Raw genomic sequence first — 21,493 nt, 5'->3', positions numbered from 1 at the left:
GACACAGGTTCAGTCCCTGGGTCAGGAAGATCTCCTGGAGAAGGAAACAGCAACCCACTCCAGTATTCTTGCCTAGAAAATTCCATGGGCAGAAGAGCTTGGCGGGGTACAGTCCATGGGGCTGCAAAGAGTCAGAGGCGACTGAGCATGCTATATTGTAAATAGTATTTATTTAAATTTCTCATTGTTCATTATTCTTGTGCATAGATAAAATTGAACTTTGCCTATTAATTTTGTATATATTTAGCAGTTCATTAAATTACTTATTAGTTCTATGGCTGTTTTATAGATTCTAGATGACTATGCTGCTGCTGCTAAGTCGCTTCAGTCGTGTCCGACTCTGTGCAACCCCATAGACAGCAACCCACCAGGCTCCCCCGTCCCTGGGGTTCTCCAGGCAAGAGCACTGGAGTGGATTGCCATTTCCTTCTCCAATGCATGAAAGTGAAAAGTGAAAGTGAAGTCGCTCAGTTGTGTCCGACTCTTAGCGACCCCATGGACTGCACCCCACCAGGCTCCTCCATCCATGGGATTTTCCAGGCAAGAGTACTGGAGTGGGGTGCCATTGCCTTCTCCGCTAGATGACTATGTTATCTGCAAATTGAAGACAGTTTTAATCCTTCCTTTCCAATCTAGATGCTTTTTAAAGTATTTTCTTGTCTTTTTCACCAGCTTGAACCTCCAGAATAATTATGAATTATGAACAGACATTCTTGTTTCTGACCTTGGTGGAAAAGCATTCAGTCTTTTACCATTAAGGAGGATGCTAGCCACATGCTTTTCAAAAATAACCTCTATCAAATTGAAGAACTTCTATTCCTAGTTTTCTGAGAGTTTTCTGAGGAATGAATGTGAATTTTCAAATACCTTTCCAATATTTAAGAGATAATCATACAGGTAATCCTTGTTAGAATGTTAATATGGTGAACTACTTTCATTGATCTTCTTATAATTGTATTTCTAACCTTATAACCCAGAATAAACCCTACTTGGTCATGATGTATTGTCCTTTTAATACACAGATTCAATACAAGATTTCTATTTGAATTTTTCCATCAATGTTCATGAGAGCTATTGATCTGAAGTTTTATTTTCCTGTAATGTTGTCTATTGAGAAAGACCATACTTTAGATGACTTGAATCCTTTAAATATCTTGAGACTTATTTTCTAGCTTGGAATATGATCTAACTTGGTAAATATTCCACATGGATGTGGGAAGATGTATCTACTGGGTCGTGTGCTCTATTAAGTGCAAATTGGGTCAAATTGGGTAGAGTGTTCTGCTGCTGCTAAGTCGCTTCAGTCGTGTCCGACTCTGTGCGACCCCATAGACGGCAGCCTACCAGGCTCCCCAGTCCCTGGGATTCTCCAGGCAAGAACACTGGAGTGGGTTGCCATTTCCTTCTCCAATTCATGAAAGTGAAAAGTGAAAGTGAAGTCGTTCAGTTGTGTCCGACTCTTCGCGACCCCATGGACTTCAGCCTTCCAGGCTCCTTCGTCCATGGGATTTTCCAGGCAAGAGTACTGGAGTGGGGTGCCATTGCCTTCTCCAGTAGACTGTTCTATTAAGTGCAAATTAGGTTTAACTGTCAATAGTGTTCTTAAAATCTTCCACACACCTATTAATTTTCTGTCTACTTGTTCTGTCTGTGATCAAGGGAGGGATACTGAAGTTGTCAAATATAGTTGCTTATTTATTCATTTGTCTTTGCAGTTCTATCAGTTTTTGTTTCATGTTTTGTGAAGTTCTATGATTAGGTACATAAATACTGAAGACTGTTATGTCCTCTTGACTTTCGTTGTTGCTGGTAACATTCCCTCCTCTGAAATCCACTTTGTCTGAAATGAATGAAGCTACTCTAGTTTTCTTTTGATCAGTGCTACCATGGTGTGTCTACATGAATGCTTTTCATTTGAACCTATTCTGTCTACTCAAAGTGCATTTTTGTGACCCACATATAACTGTCTTGCTTTTTAACTGAATCTATATCTGCTTTACGTGTTCTTTAATTGGGATATATACAACAACAAAAAGACCATTTACATTTAATGCAATTATTAATATGTGTAGGATTAAGTCCATCATCATCTTGCTGTTTGTTTTCTGTTTGTCATATCTGTTCTTTATTCCCTCTTTCTTTTCTTAAAAAAATTTCTCAGTGCACCAGCCCCAAGCATCCAGTATCATGTATACCTGTGGCGGATTCATGTTGATGTACGGCAAAACCAATATAATATTGTAAAGTAATTAACCTCCAATTAAAATAAATAAATTTATATTTTAAAAAATTAACTGCCACAGTAAGAGGGGGGAAAAATTTCTTTGCTGTCTCTTGGATTAATTGTATATTTTTATAATTCCACTCCACCTCTTTGTAGGCTTATTAGATATAACTTTCTGAATTTGATTTGTAACTTTCTTTCTTTCCTTTTTTTTAATTTCAAGAAGCCTGGCAGGCTGCAGTCCATAGGGTCACAAAGAGTTGGACACGACTGAAGCGACTCAGCAAGCATGCACACATACATTCCTCCTGCCCTGTGCTATGGACAGGAACTCTCTCAAGGCAGGAGGCCAGCACAGTCAGAGGGCTCAACAGAGTTGTTTCCCACATCTTAAGCGTCACTCTCTTTTGTTACCTGATGAGCAGAGTCTTAAAACTTCCTTCATATACTTTGGCAATGTTTTTTTCAGGCAGGGAAGTAAATCTAGTCTCTAGCTCCATCTTTGCCAGAAGCAGAAAGACCTCTTACTAAGTTCTTTTTATCACTTCCATTCATCAGCTTCCTCTCCCACACTCTAGTCCATGCCATACAACCTTCTTTAAAAGCTTCAGGGGTCCCTCAGGGTCCCTCTCCTGGGTGGATTTTCACCCTCATTTCCACTTCCTGAACTAGCAGGCTTTCTTCTTCCCATGGAGTACCATCTCCTGAAGGCTGAGGCTGTGTTTTAGCCCCATGAGCACCCTCAGTCCCTAACAGAGAGTTCAGCAATTATGTGTGTCCAACCTCTGTGCAGAGACAAAACCAGTCTTCAAAACACAACACCACCCAGCTACAGGTTGGGTCCTATTGTGGTCTGTGGTACAGGAAGGCGTTTTTCATAAAGACCATGAAGGGAGGTTGAGCCAGGTGGCCTAGTGCTGAGATAAAGGTCCTCCCTACCTCCTTTTCTTTCCAAGATCTTCTTCACATGAGCTGATGTGCAGGGGGAATCTTATTTTGTCCAAGATTGGAAAGGAGAAAAAAAAAAGGAGGGGGGGAGTTGAGGGATGGAGTCCAGGAAGCAATGACACTGCACTAGCCCCCATCCTGGTCTCACACAGACAGAAGAGTCAGAAGGACCAGAAAGGGCCTGGGCCATGAAACACGTGCTGGGACCCTGGCCACACGTAGTGCTGAGGCAGGGCTGGGCTGCTCATGGTAGCCAGAGGTACGCCTGTTCATGCTCCCCACCTCTTTGGTGAGGCTTGTTATAGAGGACCCAGGGACTTGCCCCGAGGTCCTGCAGGAGCAGGTGAGGACCCAGAGCCCAGTCTATATGGGTGTTTCTATTTCTAGGAATCATCAGTGGTCAGAGGGTGGCAGAGCTAGAATGATGGCTGGATCCCCGGCCCATCCCCAAATCCTATGTCCTGTATGACATGGCTGATTGTGCCTCCTTCAGTGTGGGGTTTGCTCCCCTGTAGACTCTTGAGAGTCCTTTGGACTGTGAGGAGATCAAGCCAGTCAATCTTAAAGGAAATCAAGCCTGAATACTCATTGGAAGGACTGATGTGGAAACCGAAGCTCCAAAACTTCAGCCACCTGATGCAAAGAGCCGACTCATTGGAAAAGACCCCAATGCTGGGAAGAGGCAGAAGGAGAAGAGGGCGACAGAGGATGAAATGGTTGGATGGCATCACCGATGCAACGAACATGAACTTGGGCAAACTCCAGGAGATGGTGAGGGACAGGGAAGTCTGGCATGCTGCTGTCCATGGGGTCACAAGGAGTCAGACAGGACTTGGCGACTGAACAAATGGTCAGGGCAGCAGCACTCGTAGAGCAGGAGGTGGGGTTGAGGTGGAGAGGGATCCTGCTGAAGGCAGGCCAGGGAGCTGCGGCGGGTGCTCCTACAGCCTGAGGGGCCCAGTCAGGCAGGGAGAAGACGCTGCCTCACTGGAGTCTGTGGACAAGATGCATTTTCTGCTGGCTTTATGCACATCAGCATCCTGAAACCAGGGAAGAGTGAGGAGGCAGGGGGAGAAAGGATGGGATTCCACCATGAGCTGAACTCTTGAAGATGTTGCGATGTTCTGATGTCTTATGAACACACAGACTGTTTCGCCCTTGCCTTGGTCCCCAGCAGGCCTCCCCAGGGAGGCCTTTCCCCGCTCAGGAGTCACTCTAGCACCAGGAGCATGCCTGACCTGACAGTGCAGCAGCTCCAGGCCCTCCTCGGGCTCCGGATGGGCAGATCATCTCCTTTACCTGGATGCTCTCCCTGGTGTCCAGCGACACAGCTTCCTGCGGCTCCTTGACTATTTTCTGGGATTCCTCGCCGCTGTTCTTGAGCTTGGAGTCTTTAGGAGAAAAAGTGACAAAAGGACAGAAAAGATATGATCGATGTCCACAGAGCAGAAGACACTGGTGGCAGCGTGGTCGTGTTTCTAAACTGCAGCACATCTGAAGGCTCCAATTGGTGGGGCAGCACTGCGAGGAGGGTGGGGGAGAACAGGGTCTGTGCAGCCCACCTGGACTCTGAGTTCTCCGTGCCACATTCACACGATGGGGTCCAGTGGTACCCAGCCCTGCAGGAGCTGTGGGGATAAACTGAGGCCAGGGTGGGCCTGATGGGCTGCCAGTGACTGAGCTCCATGACTCTTTCATGGGAGCCCCTTTGAGGTTATCACCCTCTTGGATGGCAGGCTTTCAAATGATTTTAAGATGGAGTGGGGAATTAGACCACAGTCAGCCGTGCCCGTGCTCTCAGGACACAAATGAGCCCAGCGTTGCTTTCTCTCTACATGGAACTACTGTGAACAGGCATCTGAAAGCAGCCAGGACACTCACGTTTATACTTTCTAAGCAAGAACTAGAGCTGAGCTTACATTATCACTTTAATATGTTGTGGAAAGTCAATAATCAGGGTGGTGTTCATGTATGCAGTGTTCACGTGTTTGTAGCATTCACCAAAAAATAGAGAAGAAAAGAAGTTTTCCCATGTGTCTAAAAAGCTATTCCCCCTCCTTTCCTTCTTCCTTCTTCTGCTCTTTTCTTTATTCCTATCTCTCTTCCTGTCTTTCTGTCCCCAACCCCAGCCCTTCACCCCCTGCATCTCTCCTCTTCCACTGTCTCTCCCCCTTCCCCCGCCCCCACACCCCATCCTCTCTTGCTCCCTCTGTGTCTGCTCCACGGAGGCACCTCAGCCCTGACCCCTGCTTGCAGCCTCTGGGCCTCAGCTCCTTCCAGCCCTAGGATGCTCTGCCTGGGGGCTGCCTCTCCCAAGAACTGTCCACACAGACACAGGAGGGACCCTAGGCCTGTAGGAGGCCCCAGACACTGGGCTGCCGGCGTGCCCTGCTGCCCCATCTTCCCGTTTCTAAGCATCACAGCAGACAGGATGGGGCCAGAGGCTGCGACCCTCTCTGTGCTCCCCCTCACACTCAGCCAGAGTCAACGGGTCCTAAAGATTACCTCTAGACCCCGCATATGCACTGGCTCACACGCTATACACTGCTTTGGGCAAAGACACAGACAAATGAAATGGAATGAAATTCTAAGTAAAAGAAAAGTCAGATGCCCAGAGAGGTGGAAGGGGAGAGATGAAGAAGCACGTGATGTTGAAGTTACCACAAGAGAATGTCACCCCGGCAGAGCAAGAAGCTCTTCTTTCTATGTGGAGAGCAAGTGACACGAGAGAGGACAAGGGACTCAGAATCCCTGCTCTGAAGAAAGATGCTTTGGGGACAATGAACCCTAGTGTGTTCCTAGCACCTGGAAACATCCTGCTCCCTGTAGAACTTTCCAGTTGTCTATACAGTGTTTCCAGCATTCTCAGGCTGGCAAGAGTAGAGGGCTATTTAGGTGAATTTAGCTTGTTGTAGTGATACAGCTTGTGTGCAGTAGAGTGCACATGAATCTCTATGTGTATCGGCTCCCATGTAACAAGCACGCAAATGAGTACTAAAGCTTTTCCAGAGCCCAGAGATTTCCCTCACCTGCTGCCCAGCCAACACACCCCTTAAAAGTAGCGGCTGGGGCTACCCACTCCAGTATTCTTCCCTAGAGAATTCCATGGACTATACAGTCCACGGGGTTGCAAAGAATCAGACACGACTGAGCAACTTTCACTTTCTCACACACACACACACACACACACACACATATTGGTTGTTGTTGTTTAGTCACTCAGTTGTGTCTGACTCTTTGCAACCCCATGGACTGTAGCCCACCAAGCTCCCCTATCATGGGATTCTCCAGGCAAAAATACTGGAGTGGGCTGCTATTCCCTTCTCCAGGGTATCTTCCCCACCCATGAATCAAACCCGTATCTCCTGCATTGCAGGAGGACTCTTTACTACCTGAGCCACCAGGGAAGCCCATTTTAATTAGGACAAAATTACTAAAAAGCCAGAAATTTCAGAGACTGGATTAGATTCGCAGTCAACAATTAATCCTGGAGCTCTCACTGTCTGACAGGCTAATGCTCACAAGACAATTACCAATGACAACGACTAATTGTCTGGGCTAAAGTGTCATGGGTGCTGCCGCTTATTCTGAAGCAGCTGCTGTGCTCGTCCCCAGAGGTGGCTGCATTTCAGAACTGGGCGAGGTGAGGTCGCGTCTCTCCTTCCCGTGTCTCTGGGGTTTTGTGGGGTTTAATTAGTTAATGTTCTTAATGTGCCCTGAGATCCTCAGACGTGAGGTGCTGTCCCGGGGAAAGTCAGGCAGTGGTTTTATATGACACGTAGCTAGAAACACGACTGAGGCTGCAATTTAATTGTTATTCTATTTGCTTACATCACCTAAGTAGCTTGGAAGTCACGAACCAGGGCTTTATTCTAGTGGGAGGGAAGGCACCGTTTGCCGGCACTTTCTCTCTGAGTGAGACTGAGAAGGGGCTATCTGAGGAGGGGTTACCATGATATGAATAAAACATCACATTATCATCCCAAGGGACAGCACCCACTATTGCATTCCTAACTTTGTATTCTTTTTCTTAAAGAAACTTCCCAAATTGTATAAACCTGAGGTCCCACCAGACCTGGTTCTGCCCTGCTCTTTATCTAACAGGAAAAATACGTGAAAGTAGCTTCGTCGTGTCTGACTCTTTGTGACCCCATGGATTACACAGTCCATAGAATTCTCCAGGCCAGAACACTGAAGTGGGTAGCCCTTCCCTTCTCCACGGTATCTTCCCAAGCCAGGGATTGAACCCAGGCCTCCTGCATTGCAGGTGGAGTCTTTACCAGCTGAGCTCCAAGGAAAGCCCAAGAATACTGGAGTGCATAGCCTATCCCTTCTCCAGTGGATCTTCCCGACCCAGGAATCAAATCAGGGTCTCCTGAATTGTAGGTGGATTCTTTAACAACTGAGCGTTCAGGGAAGTCCTTTATCTAACAGGGAAAATACATAGGGAAAGCTAAATAATACATTTTGAAGGCTTTGGGGAAAAGTAACAGTATATGATTTAGTGGTTTTTAACTTAAAAAAATAATAATCAAAAATCCTACAAGATTTTTCTTTTTTGTGAAATGAAATAAAGTGATTCTAAAAGAGTAATGGAAGAGAGTTAGTCAACAAAATTTTAAGGAATAAGAACAAAGAGTCCAAATTTTCTACTGAATATTAAGACATATTATAAAGCCATAGTTATTAAAACTGCAGGTTATCAGGAGCAGGAACAGAACAGAATTGAATCCAAAAAAGAGCCTAAACATTCATACACAGTAAAGGTAGCATTGGTGCAGAAGAATAAACAATACAATAAACAGTGCTAATCAAATGGGAAAAGAATTAATTTGGGTCCCTATTTCACATAATACACAAAGATCATTCAAAGATAAATTAACAGCTTAAAGTTTTTTAATACTTTTAAATTATGAGAAGAAAATAGAATCTCTCTATTATTTAAGGGGTGGACAAATCTTTCCTTTTAAATGTAGAAGGCAGAAGTCATAAAAGAAAAATATTGACATACTTGACCCCATCACAATTTAAAAGTTTTATCAAAAGAACCCTAAAGTTCTTCTTAAATAAACACAGAGAAAAAATTTGCGACACACATAATAGATCAAGAACTGAAGTCTAGGGGAAGAGGAAAAAACCAACAGGCAAAGAAAATGAATGGACAAGGGATGCAAATGACCAATAAACACATAAAACGTGTCCAACCTCAGTAACAGTCAGAGAAATGAAGTTTAAACAATGATATCTCCTTTCACGGCTATCATACTGGCAAAAGTTTAAACGTGCTGACAATACTAAGTCCTGGAGAACTAGAAGAGGCTTGGGAGGAAGGCCACCGTTGTGGCCACACTTGGTATATTTCCAAGCCAGCAAGAGCAGTTCTGGGAACACAGCCTGTGGAAATGCTCGCAAGGGGCCCAAGGCGATGTGCGCGAGAATACCTACTGCAGCACGGTTTGTTATATGAAATAGAGGAAACAATCTGCTTCCATCTGAGGACAAGTGTGGCACATTTCATAGAGTGAAATCCTATCCAGAAGGTAACAGGGGCATCCCAGACCTAAGCTATCAACATTATAAGATCTCAAAGAGCTGAGTGAAGAAGCAAATTTCAGAACTTCGTAAACCCAAAAGGTGCCATTTATGTAAAAAAAAAACACTGCCACGAAATAGTAGAATTTTTTCCGATGAACACGTGGACTTCATATAAAAGCATAAAAAGAAGTCTGGATGGATGCCTACTAATGTTTTAACAATGGCCATTTCTGGGAATTGAGAGGGAGAACCAGGCTGGGACATTGATCCAAGGGAATTCAACTCTAACTGCATTATTCTAACTTTTTAAAGGAGGAGAGTTTCATGCATTAACTCAATTAAGATCTCCCCAAAAATGTCTAATTATAAGAGTAATTTCATTTCAGAACATTACAAAACAGTTATTTTGTTTAGTATTTTAATATTATGGCTGATTTCAGAAAAGACTGACAAATGAATTTAATCCCTCACCTTTAAGAAGAGGAAAAATTAAAGGTTCAAGTTAAAACATTCATTCAACTGAAGTTGAGTGGAGAACGAGGCGTTGCAGTCACATGAGGTACCCAGCGGCACCAGAAAACCAGACAGAGGCTCACAAGTGATCAGGGCAGGTGCACATTAACAAACTGGATGTTGAAGATTCAGCAGTGAATGAGACTAACTTGCCCTTCCAAGTAAAGTCAGTAAGAGAAGAAGAAATACTAAGATCTGCTAGATGGTGTGTAGAAAACAAGGGCCTGGGAGCTGCTTCAGTCTGAGCAGTCAGTGTCCTATCGTGTATGTAAAGCGAAAGAGAAGGTGTTAGTGTCTCAGCTGTGTCCGACTGTTTGTGACCCCGTGGACTGGTAGCCCACCAGGCTCCTCTATCCATGGGATTCTCCAGGCAAGAATACTGGAGTGGGTTGCAATTTCCTTCTCCGGGGGAATCTTCCTGACCCAGGAGTCGAACCCAGGTCTCCAGCATTGCAGGCAGACTCTTTACTATCTGAGCCACCAGGGAAGCCCATTGGACGTGTAAACTGAGATCTAAAGGATAAGAAGCAGCCTCAAGACAGTAAGAAGACGGAGATGGTGAGCAGACAACGCGTTCATGGACTGCTGAAGTGTGAGGGTGTCCTTACTTCCTGACCTGTTTCCTTCCTTGCTTTGCCTCCAGCCCTTTGGTCTTCTTTGTAACTGTGTTAGTTTCCTGTGGCTGCTGTGACAAATGCCCACTCACATGGTGGCTTAAAACAACAGAAATGTATTCTTCCAGAGTTCTGGATGCCAGAAATCCAAAATCAGTATCTCTGGGCAGAAGTCAAGGTGTTAGCAGGGTCAGGCTCCCTCTTTCAGGATAAATCTCACCTCCAGATCCTTCATCACATTGAGGAATACCTTTTACCAAAATGAAGGCAGCATCTACTCGTTCCAAGGGTTAGGGTGAGAACGTCCTTTGGGAGGTCATGTTTCCATCTAACCTCAGAAGCACCTGTTGCTGCCTGGATGCTCTATATCCACTGAAGGGCTTTCCCGGAAGGTCAGACTGAACTTGTCCAAATCAGAAGTCACAGCATCTCCATCAGATGATTCATTCATGCTTTTTATTTCCATCTGGCAAGACGGTTCCACCATCCACCTGGTTTCTGAAGACACCCTTGAGGCTTCCCTCTTCCACAACCCTCCTTCCCCATATGCAGTAAAATATCAGGTTCCATTAATTCTCCAAAATATCTTCCAAGTTCTTTCACAGTCACAGCTCTGGTTCAGCCCCTTCTCATCTCTTTCCTGCACACTCTAGTGGCCCCTGGGAACTCTTCCTGAAAACTAGAAGTTGATGGTGTGGTCCTTTCTAGTTCAACATTCCCAGGATGCTCATCAGATAAGCCATGATAAAGAAGAATCTAGATTCTTTGCTTCACCTCCCTCTGTCTCCTGTCCTACTTCCTCCCTCCTGCTGCCCCCTCCCTTCCTGCTCCAACAACACTGAACTGGTGCTCTCCTCTCACATGCCCTGGTCTCTAACACCTCCTTGTTTTTGCCCATGCACAATGTCTTTCCTCTGTCGAAAATCTTTCTGCTTCTTCATCTACAAAGCTCCAATTTGTTTTTGAAGTTCTGATTCAAAAGCTTTCTTTCTATGAAGTTCTATATTGATGTTCCCAAGATGAGTTAGGTGTAATTCTGCTGGGATCTCAACACAATTTTCTCTTCTTCAAAACAATTCTCTGATTGTAAATTCATTTGTCTTGCATGTTTATCCTAACATTAGGCCATGCGGGGCTCACCACATACTGGATTAGGCTCCCAAAGACTAGTATATGCGATATACTTCGTATTGGCTGAGTGACTGGCAGGAAGCTGAGGATAAAGTCCATACAAAGGAAAACAATCAGCAAACCACATGAGAGCAGGACAAGGTGCTTTTCCATATTTTTCAAGGACACTCTTCCTTTCTGGACTGCAGGGCAGCCTCCAAGCCATATAACATGATGAACTTGAGCTCACTGTCTTGATATGAGACTATAGGTTTTAGCCTCAAACAGGCTAAACTGGAGTTTGTGTCTCTGGAGGACAGGAGAAAGAAGATCATGACAAAAATCACCAGCCTTATTCCTCTTCTGTGAGCATAGGTTGTAGTCACGACGCTCATTTTTCATCCTTACTCTGTTCAGGCCCTTTGTCATGTAGTGTCCCCCACTCTGATTCTGAGCTCAGCCTGGGATCTCCTTTGGATAAGTGACATGTATTAGTTCAATGCCCAGACCTCAGGAGGCTTTGTGTGTTTCCACGCGATCTCTGGTGCCTCTGCCATTACCATGATAACATGTCGCATCCAGCCTGCGAGAGGCACATGGAATGGACCAAAGGCCAGCCTAGATCTGCCAACAGGCAACCAACCCCAAGACAGGTGGGAAGACCCAGCCATGGTCAGTAGAGCTGTCTAGCTGACCCCAGCTGTGTGAGTGTAGGACACTGCTGTGCTTCTGTAGTTGTTTGTTAGGAGCATTCTTGTGGTAATGGACTATTGATACAGTCATAAAACACAATACAGAGAATCAACTCAATCCTGAACCTGGTTCTCTGAAAAATAAAATTGACACTGGTGAGATTAAGAAAGGAAAAGACATACAAGAAAAATACCAGGAATAAAACATAGAAACATGGGGAACATCTATAAAGTACGACAGTAGATATAAACCCATAAGAAAATAAAATGAACTAAACACTAAAACTAAAAGATAGCAGCTATTACACTAGATAAAAACAACAGCCAAATTTATGCTGTTTACAAAAGACACACCTAACATGCAAGAAAACAGGAAGGATAAAGAAAACAGGAAGGATGGAAAGAGATATGGCACGCCTATATGAGCTAAAGAAAGCAAGCGTGGCCACTCTAAAATCAGAAAAAGGAGACTTTAAGGCAAAAACCTTTCCACCAGAGATAAAGGACACTTCGTAACTGATTTTTTTAAGTTCAAGGAAGACATGACTTAAAAATCATGCACCTAATAGCATGGGCTCAAAATGCATAATGAAACAATGATAGATAGGAGTAAAAATTTATATATCTACAATCAAAGCAGAAGATTTTAACAGACCTCTCATGAATTGATCAAACAACTGATGAGGTCAAATGGATAAAATATTTGACATTGTTATCAAACATAATCCTAAATATAGAACCTTGTAGCTAACAACTACAGATTATACACTTTTTTCATGGACTCAAGGAATATTTACCAAAATTGACCATAAGCTCAACAAAATTTAAAGGATTAAAATCACACAGGAGAGGTTCTCTGACTCATAAATAACTTTCTAGGGCCAAGATAGAGCTGCTCCTGCCTGGTGGGGGGCAGGTCAGAAAACTGAAACTTGGGTAACTTCATGTTCCTATAAATGCTACACTCAACCAGAAATGTAGTCTAACCTGTCACCCAATCCTCAAATGCACAACACTGGGCCTTCTTACCCCAAACCAGGGTGATGTGAGACCTGGCCAACCAGATATTTTCTCTCCCTTATTCTTTATCCTATAAAAGCTCCCTGCCTTTTTTGTCCACTTTGCAGTTCTCTGAAAAGAGACCATCCACTTCATGAAGTATTAAAGTTTATTTATATCACCTAAATTGTCTTCTTTAATCATTTTGTGTACATGTTAGTCGCTTAGTCGTGTCCAACTCTTTGCCACCCTATGGGTTGTAGCCTGCCATGTAGCCTGCCAGGCTCCTCTGTTCATGGAATTCTCTAGGCAAGAATACTGGGGTGGGTTGCCATTCCCTTCTCCAGGGGATCTTCCAGTATACATGTGTGTGTGTGTGTGTGTGTGTGTGTGTGTGTGTGTGTGTGTGTGTGTGAGTATACACACACTGGAGCGATATATATATCTATATATGTATATATACCAGCAATTGTAGTGTAATCATTTTTAAACCTTCATATACTAAACAATGTTTTTCTAGAAAAATCTAATTTCCTAAAGTTGATTTGAAAGAAACAGAAAATCTGAATATGTTAATAACCTTGAGGGGAAAAAGAACATTGTCAGTCATGAACCTGAAGTCAGAAGCCAGCTTCCAAGGTGACTGTCCCTGGTCTTCCACTGGGTGAGCCCACGTGTTCCTGAAAGTTTGAAAATGCCCAGAGCCAGAGCAACGTGCAGTGAAGAAAAGGCTTGCAACCTGCAGCGAAATAACTGGCTGTGTGTTGGGCTTAGAATGAATACATCTTCCTTTGCTTGCTTCCATGAGCAAAGACTGATTTTTAGCAACTGCCTCCTTAGCTGCTTGCTCGCTCCGATTAAATTTGCTCTATGATATTTTAAGAGTTGTCGAAACCCCTGTGTAAACAGACACGAAACTCTTGGTGACCCCCGTGCAATGGGTGCAGCCCACTGCCAGCCAATTTAATCAAGGGAGAATTCAGAGTATTCATTGTAAGCAATTGATTTTCAAGAGAAAAGTCAGCAGGATCAAACAGCCTGTTGGGATGAAAACCCTCTGAATCACCCCTATCACCGTGTTTTCTAGCAACTAACTCCTGACTCCATATAGCGTAATGGCCAAATTACTATAATTATCCTGCAACACAAGTGCCATATCAACATTATTTTAAACATGGATTTTTTGCATAATCTTTCATTATTATCATTCAGCCTCCCATTTGGAAATAGAAAACAACAACAAACTGTGATCTACCCCCAAAAGAAGAAAGGTCACCAGAGAGAACAAATAAAAGGGCTATTTACATGTGAATGTGGTAAGAGAGATGTGTTTTACAGTCAAACACACTCTTGAAATTCATTAAATGCCTTCTCCCCTGCTTCATAAATATGGGCAAAAGACATGTTGCCTACTGAGAAAATAATCCCAGTACATAATGATCATAACGAATATAAATAAAACCACTTTTCTTCCAAAGACCTCAAGGCCCTATGTACAAATACATTTGTATTTCAACCACTGAGAAACGGATCTGACTGGTGAATGCAGCGGAGTCATCACTTAGCTAGTGGCTCCCAGAGCTGATTAGGGGGGTAGGACCCTTTCTCCCAGCCATCCAGCTCCCTGCAGAATTGGGGAGTCTTCAAAGGGTGCCCTCATTTGTCGCTGCTGTTTTTAAAGGTATCCAAAAGGGCTTAGAAACCAGCAGCTGAATGAAGACGGATAAGTAATCAAAAGACTTCCTGGGGCAATGACCCTAACATCACTGGTTTCCAGCCATGACTGCCTCCTTTCTGATACGTTACCAGCCCAAGCCCGGAAAACTCATGCAAGCATTTATACTTTTAATGAAGTTAAAATCTGTATTCTAAGGCAAGTCAAGGAAAATCTAAACATAAACATTTTTCTATGTCCCTTGTTATCCTCTCTCTCCTCCTATGTTATGCATCGACCGAACTCCTCATTAGTAGAAACACCTGGTCAACTATATAGAGCAACATTCTCTCAGTATCCACAGAACAACTCCTTAAAAGAAAACATTTCTGGGATTCCCTTGTGGCCCACTGGTTAGGACTTCATGCTTCCAACGTGGGGGACTCACATTCAATCCTTGGTTGAGTAACTAAGATCCTTGAAGGCATGCAATACTACCAGAAAAATAAATAAAGATAATATTCATTCTTGATCTTGTAAGGGTTTATGATGAGTCACCACTTTGTATGTACTATGATACTGAATGGTTTGCCTTGGAAACAAACAGAGATCATTCTGTTGTTTTTCAGATTGCATCCAAGTACTGCATTTCGGACTCTTTTGTTGACTATGATGGCTACGCCATTTCTTCTAAGGGATTCTTGCCCACAGTAGCAGATATTGGTCAGTTCAGTTCAGTCACTCAGTCGTGTCCGACTCTTTGCAACCCCATGAATTGCAGCACGCCAGGCCTCCCTGTCCATCACCAGCTCCTGGAGTTCACTCAGACTCACGTCCATTGAGTCAGTGATGCCATCCAGCCATCTCAACCTCTGTTATCCCCTTCTCCTCCTGCCCCCAATCCCTCCCAGCATCAGAGTCTTTTCCAATGAGTCAACTCTTCGCATGAGGTGGCCAAAGTACTGCAGTTTCAGCTTTAGCATCATTCCTTCCAAAGAAATCCCAGGGCTGATCTCCTTCAGAACGGACTGGTTGGATCTTCTTGCAGTCTAAGGGACTCTCAAGAGTCTTCTCCAACACCACAGTTCAAAAGCATCAATTCTGTGGTGCTCAGCCTTCTTCACAGTCCAACTCTCACATCCATACATGACCACAGGAAAAATCATAGCCTTGACTAGACGGACCTTAGTCAGCAAAGTAATGTTTCTGCTTTGGAGTGTACTATCTAAGTTGGTCATAACTTTTCTTCCAAGGAGTAAGCGTCTTTTAATTTCATGGCTGCAGTCACCTAGCAAAGGAATGCTCAAAATTCTCCAAGCCAGGCTTCAACAGGCTTCAAGTGAACCATGAACTTCCAGATGTTCAAGGTGGATTTCAAAAAGGCAGTGGAAACAGATCAAATTGTCAATATCCGCTGGATCATTGAAAAAGCAAGAGAGTTTCAGAAAAACATCTACTTCTGCTTTATTGACTATGCCAAAGCTTTTGACTGTGTGGATCACAACAAACTGTGGAAAATTCTTCAAGAGATGGGGATACCAGACCACTGGACTGGACTCCTGAGAAATCTGTATGTAGGTCAAAAAGCAACAGTTAGAACCAGACATGGAACAACAGACTGGTTCCAAACAGGAAAAGGAGTATGTCAAGGCTGTATATTGTCACCCTGTGTATTTAACTTATATGAGAGTACATCATGAGAAATGCTGGACTGGATGAAGCACAAGCTGGAATCAAGATTTGCCAGGAGAAATATCAATAACTTCAGATATGCAGATGATACCACCCTTATAGCAGAAAGCAAAGAAGAACTAAAAAGCCTCTTGATGAAAGTGAAAGAAGAGAGTGAAAAAGTTGGCTTAAAGCTCAACATTCAGAAAACTAAGATCATGGCATCTGGTCCCATCACTTCATGGCAAATAGATGGGGAAACAGTGGAAACCGTGAGAGACTTTATTTTGGGGGGCTCCAAAATCACTGCAGATGGTGACTGCAGCCATGAAATTAAAAGACGCTTGCTCCTTGAAAGAAAAGTGATGATCAACCTAGACAGCTTATTAAAAAGCAAAGACATTGCTTTGCCAACAAAGGTCGTCTAGTCAAAGCTATGGTTTTCCAGTAGTCATGTATGGATGTGAGAGTTGGACTATAAAGGAAGTTGAGTGCCGAAGAATTGATGCTTTTGAACTGGGGTGCTGGAGAAGACTCTTGAGAGTCCCTAGGATTGCAAGGAGATCCAACCAGTCCATCCTAAAGGAATTCAGTCCTGAATATTCACTGGAAGGACTGATGCTGAAGCTGAAACTCCAATACTTTGGCCACCTGGTGCGAAGAACTAACTCATCTGAAAAGACCCTGTTGCTGGGAAAGACTGAAGGCATGGGGAGAAGGGGACAACAGAGGATGAGGTGGTTGGATGGCATCACCGACTCGATGGACATGAGTTTGAGTAAATTCTGGGAGTGGTGATGGACAGGGAGGCCTGGCGTGCTGCAGTCCACGGGGTCACAGAGTTGGACACGACTGAGCGACTACACTGCACTGAACCACTTTGTACTTAATCTGGATTGTGAACACTATCTACATCATTGAATGTACAGCCCTCTGTCTCAAAAACCTATACAATTGTGCTTTGACCTCTAAAGGGTGCAACCATTTTCGGAGCTGTTTGAGAGGTTGTTCTTGGGTTAAAAACCTCAATCAGGCCCAAATAAAATTTCCCATTTCTTTCTTAGATTGACTGATTAATTTTTCATCTAACACTGTCACTGTGGAGATAATCGTGTCAGCCTGGGCATAAGCCTGGAAGTATTTATTTGTTTTGCCAACTTCTTTAACACACCATTAGAACTCACATAGTTACTTCTGGAAAACTAGAGCTGCCAAGAGTGGCTAAAGTTTCAGAAGAATGCAATTTTCTTACCTCTGTATACCAAAAAGACATTTTTTTTTAAAAGATGAAATTCAAGTTGCGACAAATAATATTAGACTTCTGAGCATCAGGTAGAGGGGACATTACCGCCACGTCTTGCAGCCTAGGCAACAGGGCTCCAGAGAACCACTGACACAGGATCCTAGGTGTTAGTGAATGTTGAATCATATTCCCACAAACTTCATGCTTTAAGTCCTAACCCCTTAATACTTCAGAATGTGACTATCTGGAGAAAGAGCCTTTAGTTTATTTTTCAGATTTTTTAATGTCAACCACTTAAAAAGTCCTTATTGAATTTGTCACAAGATTGCATCTGTTTTATATTTTGGTTTTTTGGCCACAAGACATGTGGGGTCTTAGTTCCCCAACCAGGAACCTACACTCCCTGCATTGGAAAACAAAGTCTTAACCACTGGACCACCAGGGAAGTCCCAAGAAAGGGCCTTGAAAGAGACAGAGTAATATGAGGTCAGATGGGTAGGCCCTTGAATCACTGTGTGTCCTCATAAGAAGAGGGGATTAGGACACAGACAGGAAGAGAAGGGAAAACCACGTGAAGACAAGGAAAAATGGTCATCTGCAAGCCAAGGAGGGAGGCCTCAGAAGAAACCACCCTGCCGACACCTTGACCTCAGACTTCTCATCTCCAGAACTGTGAGAAAATGACTTCCTGTTGTTTAAGCCCCGTATTCTGTGGACCCTTCTATGACAGCCCGAACAAATCCATACAGAGTCCAGGAGGGTCACTACTTCAGTAATTACAGACCGTCCTAGCTGGTATTAATAAATACATGGTCTGAGATACAATATCCAAACATCTTGGCGGAAATATTGCTAGGCTCTGTAGATGAGTGTTTCATCCACATTTGGAATCCGAAGAATAAAGTACAAAACAGAAAGCAACACAGACATATGAAACAGAACCTTAGGAAGAGAGGCTAGACACCTGGGCTACTTGTAAATAAGACTTGATTTAGCTGCTGTTTCTTAACCCTCCATATTCCTTCTCCCTGCAGAGGAGAGACTGAGAGTAACAAGCAAATTTAAGTGCAATAAAAGAAATTTAAATAAGACATAAGGGAACATTTCCTGACAATGAGAGATTTTCTTTCATTTAAAAGGCAACATTGCTGTGTGGAGATGTTGTGAAAACTATATTTTGAAGGGCCTTTTAAATGTGGAGTAAGCAGTACTTTTCCTGGGTGGGCTGGTTATAAGAGGCTGCATTGGGTATTCTAAGGGACACCCACGATTCTGTTGTGTGACACTGTATCTCTCCCAGCCAAGGGCACATCGAGGTCCTCAGAGCCTACGTGTGCTGGCCCCTGGGCATGTATTGAGATTCACTTCGCAGGACTCTTTCAAAACCAAGACGCTCACTCCCCAGGTCACACCAGCCTGCATGACAAACAAAAGTTTCGTCTTTCGCTTGTTTTCATTTTAACTGGTAAATGTGTCGATGCCAGGGCAGCTGTGGAAATGCAGGCTGTGCCCTATTTTGCCTTATGCATCATCAAGAAAATTGCCAGCTCACTTCTGGTTCCAAAGTCTTCATTGTAATAATGCAGGGAACAAAAGACACAGCTTGATTTGCCATCGCTGGGCTGGGCCAGCGGTGGAGCCAACTGGAAAAAATACATATTGTTTTGAGCCATTTTATTGTCACTGAAGGAAAATATTCATAAACTGCCAGCATATGGAGGGAGCATCCTGATGCTTGTTCCCTCAGCTTACAGACTCCTGGCATTTGAGGGATCTTGGGTCTCATTCAGTACAACCTCCCAACCAAGTAGAAAGCCCTTTCCTGAGACTTATGACTATTCATGAATTTTTCCAATGTCTGGAGAACTTGGCTACTTCTAAACGAGGTACTCCACTTGATAAAAAATATACTTTTACTAGATTTTCCTTAAACTGGGACAAAATCTGCATTCTCAGACTTTGTTCCCATTGGTCCTAATTTAGTCTCAAGGTTTAGTAGCTAAAAACTCAAATTTACAAGTGTGTGTAATAATTTATAAATAAAGAACCGGTGGCTAAAAGAATGGGATCATACACAAATTATTCAAGTAAAATGCAAAGTGAATGTGCATGGTTACACTTTTCAGATCCAATGGAAACTTCGGACACAGCTGAAATGATGAGATGGCAGCTGATCACAATATGTACAGTAGCTAAAGAATGAGAAACTTGATAACTAAATTCCATATAGGTTAAATGGATTCTGTATTCAGAAATACAGTGAATCATATAACTTTGATATTGTTAAATCATTAGAAATAATCAGCATCATATTACAAAGATTTAAATATTTTAAGATCTTTACCTAAAGAAGCTAGCAAACTGCATTTTTGTTTCTTTGCTTAATAAATCATTTGATTGGAAAAAATAAAGAATGGGGACCACTGTACAAGCTCTGGAATGTTGAGTCATGATATTGTCACTCTGCTTGGAGGGGTGAAGGTTTGCATGAAATTGTGAGTTTCACAGCTGGTGAGAACAGACCCAACCCTGAGTCAAGGGCCTGAGAACAAGCAGTTCTATTTGGGAGGTGATTCAGGAAGCATGGTAGGGAGGTTGGGAAGAGAGAAGGGAAAGGAAGGCAGCTAATGAAACATATGTCATCACACGGATCACTGGCTGGAACTTTATCTCCTGGAGTTCTGAGAAACAATGCAAAACTCAAGTCTCAAAGCTATCCCACCGACGGGTGAGGGAGCTGAGGTATTTATACCTCAACTCCTTTCAGTTGTGGTGAGTAAATGTTTTCACAGCTGGTGGGGAAAGACTAGACCAGCAGTGTGCTGGGGTGGGTTCTCTCAGAAGCAGACCCTGAGTCAAGGATTCGAGCACAACTGTCTATCTGGGAGTTGGTGGAAAAGATATCAGTAGGGGAGCAGGGATAAGAAACAGGGAAGCTGGGGGACTTTCCTAGTGGTCCAGTGGTTAAGAATCCACCTTCCAGTGCAGGGTACTCGGGTTTGATCCCTGGTCAAGGTACTAAGATCCCATATGCTATAGAGCAACTAAGCAATGAAAGATTCCATGTGCTGCAACTAAGATCCTGACATAGCCAAATAAATAAATAAATATTTTTTAAAAAAAGAAATGGAGAATCAGAGGCTGCTCCTGGGGTCTCAATGTCCTGGTACTTCCTGCCCACCTCTGGCACAGGACAGATTGGCCGTGCACAGTCCTGGCAAATCCCATAGACACAAGAGGTGAAGAGTCTAGAAGATGGGAGTTGTCCAAAGAACACACACACACATCACTGAGAGCTCCTAAAAGTGGTAACTCATTCAATAATTCATTGAAGTGAAAAAACTGATCATGTATTTGTATAGTAGACCCACCACTGGAGTTTTTGATCACAGCCACCCTAGTCAAAAAGTCAAGTGGAAGGGTGAGCTGGGTGCTGGGTCAGCCCCTGCTGAGCTGTAACACCTTTTGTGAATTTGGGCAGCAGAGGTCACCTTTCCCAGGTGGTGCTAGTGGTGAAGAACCCACCTGCCAAGGCAGGAGACCCAGGAGATGTGGTTTCAATCTCTGAGTTGGAAAGATTCCCCTGGAGGAGGGTGTGGCAACCCACTCCAGTATTCTTGCCTGGAGAATCCCATGGACAGAGGAGCCTGGCAGGCTGCAGTCCCTGGGGTCACAAAGAGCCAGACATGACTGAAGCAACATAGCACACACGCATGCACCTTTCTTAGCTCTCGTACATCAAGTCATGAGGATAGAATGAGACAGTATATATGAAAATCCTTTGAAAGGTAAAAAGCATAAACAAAATTGAAAGCATAAGGCACAATGGTGTGTGCCCATTGAAACAAGAATTTTGGCTCACATTTTAGAGAAATTATATTTCCTTTAACTTGAGACTTTCATTAGATAAAAAAGGACAGGATCATAACACATTTCCAGTTTTCTCTGGAGCCTCATTCTTTGTTGCTGTTGATGTGAAGGGGAAGGCAAAATGTGCCAATGACTCTTTTCTGGAATATAATGAGCTGTTGATTTGTGAATCCATCCCTGAGTTGTTTGGAAGTCTACAGTAGTGTTTCCTGGTAACAAAACTTCATAATCACTATTTTATTAGTGGAGCTGGATTTTCAAAAACAAACAAGACACAAAATGACGAGAGAAATTTTCCTATTTCCTTTCCATCCTGTCCTAGATCAACTAATTTTAGGTAAAAATATTAAAAGTGGCAGACAGAATAGTAAGACTTCTTTCAGTTTCCATATCTCTGGGACTTTTGCTAAACAGACACAC

General features: G+C 43.4%; 1 protein-coding gene across 1 annotated transcript in view; it reads right to left on the bottom strand.

Annotated features, from left to right (window-relative positions):
- CFAP61 (cilia and flagella associated protein 61) overlaps positions 1 to 21,493 on the bottom strand; it is a 236,833-nt gene that overhangs the window by 170,237 nt on the left and 45,103 nt on the right. The window contains exon 8 of the mRNA XM_052651239.1: positions 4,472 to 4,563. Coding sequence (XP_052507199.1) covers positions 4,472 to 4,563 — 92 coding nt within the window. The remainder of the gene's footprint in view (positions 1 to 4,471; positions 4,564 to 21,493) is intronic.

Source organism: Budorcas taxicolor, chromosome 13 (assembly GCF_023091745.1).
Source record: "Budorcas taxicolor isolate Tak-1 chromosome 13, Takin1.1, whole genome shotgun sequence".
NCBI lineage: Eukaryota > Metazoa > Chordata > Mammalia > Artiodactyla > Bovidae > Budorcas > Budorcas taxicolor.
This window is presented reverse-complemented; position numbering and strand designations above follow the sequence as displayed.